Consider the following 5926-nt stretch of genomic DNA (forward strand, 5'->3'; position numbering starts at 1 on the left):
GATCAAAAGCAGGAGGTCAGATGGAGTCCTCCCTGGACACCGGCCATTGCAGAAAAGGGCCAAAACTCTCGTGATCACTCAATTTATACTAAATATGATGTATATGGGATGGAATGCTCTCATTGGTCACCTGTCCTGTCTATTACCCCCCGGAGGTGCAACCTTTTACTTCCTTGTGACCCCTCTCACTACCCAGCACCCTCGGTGTGGCACACAAGAGCCAGCAGTGGCCTTGGTCACTACAGGAATAAGTATCAGCAAGAGCCCTTCTGCATCCCAGTCCCGGGCAGTGACTGTAAACATCAGGTGACCACTGCTCGTAGCACACACTGTCTGCAAAAACATGCTGCTGACTTCAGACAGTGCAGCCTTTTAGAAGAGACTGAACTGGAAAGTAAAAATCACTAAACAGAACTGGGTTTTTAGCCAAACCCAGGACACACATATTATGCTTTTCAACTACTATCCAGAATCAGCACGTTGCACGTGTAACACCCTGTCCTCAGCAGACTCAGCAGTAATACTGCGAAGAAGTTTGATCCGCAGGCTACAGCCTGATCGGAAAGCTCAGGCATGAGCCTCACCCACCCAAGCAGGCAGGGATACCGGTAACGTCCACACAGCCCATGCACACTCCCCATACTCACCCCATCGTTGGTGTATTTGAAGCTGACGTTCTGCACCATGATGACAGGAGGAGGGATTTTCCCACAGGGCGGGAAATAGAATGACAAAGTCTGTGAACACAGTACATCCACTCGTTAGACACCCTGGAGCACAACACAACCCAGTTATTCCAGTATAACCATGCCTCACTAAAACATCATCTGGAGACCAAGGCACTAGACCGCAACTTTTTATGAGCCCCTCTAGCAGCTCACTCACAGATTTCTTCTGATTTAGTTGCTTGTGAGCTCATCTGCTGGCTAACGAGTCCTTGCTTCTTTCCCCTTGAAGCTAATGTGGCCTTATGCTCTTCAAACAAGCAGGAGCTGCTCCCCCATCTTCTCCAACCCTTAGACATGAGCTTTTGATGTCTGTGTTTGTAGAATATGACAAATAGCCTTCTCTCCCCTGGAAAATTACTCCTCAGCCCTCGTCTTTCAACCCTTCAGCGTTATACTACCTTCAGCACAGTCACTCCACCACCAGGAATGTGTCAGCCATTCCTACTGCCAGCTAAAGATCTCATTCTACTGGTCTGACCCATGTTTCCAACACTGGTCTCTAGATACAATCCCATGTCCGACCCTACCTTATCATTCACAACTCTCTCGGTCAAGCCAGAAGCCATCATTTTCTGAAGGGTCTTCTCTTTGCTTTGAGCTTGCCTGGCCAGCTTCGCACTTCCATGACCAAATCGTGCAATGTAGTTCTGCAATAAAGCACAAAGTCAGCCAAAAGCCACGATAAAAATGTTGAGGAGGTGCAGTAATGTCCATCTGCATGTGTAGAAAGATGTTCATACAGCTGGGGAAATAAATACCTTCATATGGGCAATTTGATCCTTGTCCCAGTGGAATCGCTTCATCTGATTTTCTTCCAGTTCCAAGCGAGTCTTTACGTACTGATCATAATTTCCCTAGAGAGTGACCACAGAACATCAGACATGCCCCAGGGAACCGCTCCTCTGTTTTTCCCGGTTGTGCAGGGCACCACTTACTCACCGTGTAGTACTTCAGTTTGCGGTTGTGCATGTGGATAATGTTGGTGCAGACACCATTCAAGAAGTCCTGGGAGTGAGATATCAGCACAAGGATCCGCTTGAACCTGGGGCATCACATAAATTATTAGACACTAAGCTAGGAAAAGAATTCTTGGTCATTGGCCCTCATAAGGGTTTACATGCACCGGATCTCTCTTGCCTACAACAAAAAGAGAAGAGCCTCGGAGATGCTTTGGGAAATTTCAAGTAAAGCAGCTACAACTAGCTGCAGTAAGCAAATACTGCAAATGTGTTCAAACACTCCTCACCACAAAACAGTCTTGACAAAGAGCCAAGAGCTGGTATCATGTGGTAGATGATGTGTGCTACTGATGGAACTGACTCCACTGGCATACTAAGAAGTTTCAGTCTTTGCTGCCTACTTTCACCCGGGTACACACTACTAGCTACGCCTGGCTCCCCTCCAGATCTGCAAAACGACTGGTTAAAGCCTCCAAACAGAGAGAGGTTCAAACTACTTTTCTAGAACATTTGACTTCTAAAGCAAGCATGCAAAAAGGTTCAGCTGCCAAAACTGATGGAAAAACCTCTGCACATGAAAAGCCCTCACAATACAATCCTTTTAATAACCCAGGTAACCTAAGCTTCATAACTATTCCTAAGCTTTTTGCCTCAAGCTTTAATATTTTACCTTTGTTTACAAAAAAGTCACCTGACATACTAGAACAAGATGGAACAGACACACTTGGATACTACAGTTCTGTGAAAACAGAGGGACAATATGCAGAAAGATGAGCTGGGAGCCAGGTCTAGAAAGCTCGCACTACTGGTATAGCACATGGTGCAGGGACACAGGCTGCCAGGGCTGCTCCTGACCTCCAAGGACACAGCTTTAACCAGGGAGTGCAAACCAGCACTTGTGATTTCTTCAGTGATGGAGAGACAGGAGCTTCTCTGGAATTCCCTGGCCCTGCCTCCAGGACTGTTCTGTAGGCACGAGTAGCAGCAAGCATAAGAAGATGCCACTGGTACTGTAGTATAGTTATGCAGCCACAAGAACTACAGTCATTCCTGTAGCACTTGTGCTGACAAGATGTCTAAGCAGAGAAGCACAATCCACATAAGCAGCAAACTCCTTCATGCTTACGTTTTCAGTTCTTCCTCCAACCACACACAAGCATCGAGGTCAAGGTGGTTTGTGGGCTCATCTAGCAGCAGCATGAAAGGCCGAATGAAGAGGGCTCTGGAAGGCAAGTGAGGTGACAGCGTGAGGTAAGCACAGGTAACCGAAAGCCTCTCAGCTCTGCCCTGACTTCTGGGAACGGTGTACACAGCTCTGCAGAGCCAGGAGCAGGCAGGCACTCTCCCAGGAGGCAGCAGGCAGCACACCACACCACTCACCTGGCAAGGGCCACCCTCATTCTCCAGCCACCACTGAAGTCCTTCAGCTTCTTCCTCTGCATGGCTGGCGTGAACCCCAAACCATGAAGAATACGTGAGGCCCGCGCTTCTGCTTTGTCAGCGTCCAGCTCCTCCAGACGTTCATACAACTCCAAGAGTTTCTCACACTCCGCTGAAAGAGATTCTGCCTGTCAGCACTTCTACCAATAAAGTGCTCTCAGCTGCACCTCTCTAAAGCTGAGAAATCTCATCGTCCAGCTGCTTTGCCACTATTCAGCCCCCTCCATCCCCAAGGCTGAGACACTTAAGAAGCTGCATGGAGTAATATAATCCCAAAAAGTACAATCCCACGGGGCTTTTCATGTAGTACAGGGAGCTGGGGGAAATAGGTAACGTGTAAAAACTCTGCCAAGGAGCCCAAATAAGACCCTTTCTTTGGTGGGGAGGGGAATGGAGGAAGTATCCCTTGTCCACAGGGACTCTGAGAAGCTTTACCATCTTCATGAGCCAGACGTTCTGCCTCTCGTTCTAGCATGGCCCTCTCTGTATCCACCTCCATCACACACTGTAGAGGGGTCTTGTCACTGGGAGGCATCTCTCGGGTCAGGTGGTAGATGTCAATATGTTCTGGGATGGGCACTTCTCGTTTCCCAATAGCTGACAAAAGCATGGATTTCCCTGTGTGCAGACAGATACTTCACAATAAATTGCTGGGTTCACTGAGATACAATGTCACAGAGTGGATGCAGTTCGATCCCATTGATTCCCTACCTTTCCCACCCCAGAAAACCCCTGGGAATTCTTGCCCAAGAACGCCAGAAGAATTACAGGCACAGCAGAGCCTACTGCCTCACTGTGACAGGCTGCCCCTCCCACCCCAAGGACAGGATTGAGACATGAAGAAGCTCTTTGGAAACCTCTGTGGTTTAGCCCTTGCCTGGATTTAGGGAACTGTATTCCTGATGTCTAACCAGGTCTCACACCTGTTACCAGGATTCCAAGTTCTCTAACACAAAGGAAAGCAACACGTGCATCACTGGAGAATCTAAGTGTCTCCCTGGAAGTTCAACCAGCTGGTTCCTCTTACTAGTTCTTCTTCAGGTACATCCATACTCTGCATCTCTCCACATTGAGTGTCACCTTCTCTAGGGATCACACAGGTGTTTTCCCATTCAGGCCAAACCACACAGTTCCCATCCCTCCACACTGTGCAAGTTCTTTGACCGACAGCATCAGCATTGGGTTTACTGACACTGCTAAACAAATCCTCCAAACAAGAACTGCATTCACAGACCCCAGACATCTCACCCAGCTCCCCACCGAAACAAGTTCAAATGCATGGTCCAAAGCCAGGATCCAACCTCACGCTTCTACCAGCAATCCTAGCAATTCCTCCTGCTGGGTGGGGAGATGGGACAATGGGAAGGGCCATGTCTGAGCCACATCTGTTTAACAGCCTTCCTTCTGGTTTCCAGCATTTACCGATTGCATCTGTCCAGCTTCTCAGCAGGACAGCTTCTTCACCAAGCCCCGAGAAGCCCTGGTCACTGCCCCATGCTTACCAATCCCATTGAGTCCAATCAGGCCGTAGCGTCTCCCGGAGTTCAGCTCAAGTTTTGTGTCGCTCAGCAGCTCCTGGCCGTGGAAGGTCAGCGAGAGGTTAATGATGTGCACATCAGTGCTGTTGGGGTGGGAGGCCAGTACTCCTGTCACAGCACGGGCGGCAGCCTTCTTTAATTCAAAGTCCTCCAGCTCCTTTGTAAGAGCATCCACCTCTATATGCAGAGACAGACCTGAAGCATTACTGGTTTACAAAGACAAGGGAAGCCAAAAGTCCCTGTACCAACAGGCCCAGGACCACAAGAACAACCCCCACGCCCCCATTTCTACAGAAAGGCTGAGGAGGGGCAGACGCAATGACATTCAGCTTATCAGCTTAGGAGATGGAAAAGTTCCTGTGTGACCTACTGTAGGTGATCCTGCTCTGGCAGGGGGCTGGACTAGATGATCTTTTGAGGTCCCTTCTAACCCCTGACATTCTGTGATTCTGTGATATATGGTCTAACAGGAGCCACCACCTGCTCTCTAAATAAAACATGATCATTAGAAGTAAGTGAACAGCCAGAAGAGCTAGCCTAGCCCAAGTACGATGGGACTAACTCTCACTCCAGAAAGGACTCAGCTGGGAAGAGAACTTATGAAATATTGCTTTCAAGCTTAAGAAAAGGGCTGGCCAAAAGAAAATTTGGTTAGAAAGTAACTGAAGGGAAAATTGAGAAGAGGAATGAAGCAGCAGCACTGGAATAGGCCCTACCAATTTTCTGGGAAGCTAGCGTGTCCATATGCTTGCCCCCCTCTTCCTTTTCTCCTACAGCACAAGCAAACCTCTCCCGTCATGCTGATCTTCTGTTGCAGCCCCGAGTTACAGTCTGATTTCCACTCCTTGACAAGACACTGCCATTTGAAGAACAAAATGGCACTGAGGATCTCAGTAACAGTCCTGCTGCTCAGAGCACAGACATAGTGTTCAGATCGTTCGTGTCCAGGCCAATGAGGGACAGCATCTGGCTGTCACCACCCAGCACTTCTGGCAAAACCACCATGATGCTGATCACCAAGGCAAAGGTGCCTGGGCCAAAACAGAGCAAAAAGTGTCCACTTGCACTGACAGCGGAGCCCCTATGAAAGCGCGGGCAGTGCAGGCAGATGAGTTACATAAGCGAGCAACTCAGAGAGAGGAGTGAAAAGAGAGGCAAGGTGGCTGTACCTCTCATGTGCTGTTACTGCAGAAGGAACTGCCAACAACTGCTCACACCCACCTCGGTAACCTCCAGCTGTGCCCCAAGCAGGGTTCTCCAG

The 5926-nt window shown here is 48.9% G+C and overlaps 1 protein-coding gene across 1 annotated transcript in view; it reads right to left on the bottom strand.

The window, feature by feature from the left end:
- ABCF2 (ATP-binding cassette, sub-family F (GCN20), member 2) overlaps nt 1-5409 on the bottom strand; it is a 9129-nt gene extending 3720 nt beyond the window's left edge. Inside the window, exons 1-9 of the mRNA XM_009869238.1 lie at nt 5382-5409; nt 4630-4842; nt 3563-3745; nt 3068-3239; nt 2814-2909; nt 1668-1770; nt 1487-1582; nt 1256-1375; nt 648-737 (exon numbers count right to left, since the gene is read on the bottom strand). Of these exons, the coding sequence (XP_009867540.1) occupies nt 648-737; nt 1256-1375; nt 1487-1582; nt 1668-1770; nt 2814-2909; nt 3068-3239; nt 3563-3745; nt 4630-4842; nt 5382-5409 (1101 nt within the window). The remainder of the gene's footprint in view (nt 1-647; nt 738-1255; nt 1376-1486; nt 1583-1667; nt 1771-2813; nt 2910-3067; nt 3240-3562; nt 3746-4629; nt 4843-5381) is intronic.
- Nucleotides 5410-5926: the final 517 nt, after the last annotated feature.

Source organism: Apaloderma vittatum, unplaced genomic scaffold (genome assembly GCF_000703405.1).
Source record: "Apaloderma vittatum isolate BGI_N311 unplaced genomic scaffold, ASM70340v1 scaffold17925, whole genome shotgun sequence".
Classification (NCBI taxonomy): Eukaryota; Metazoa; Chordata; class Aves; order Trogoniformes; family Trogonidae; genus Apaloderma; species Apaloderma vittatum.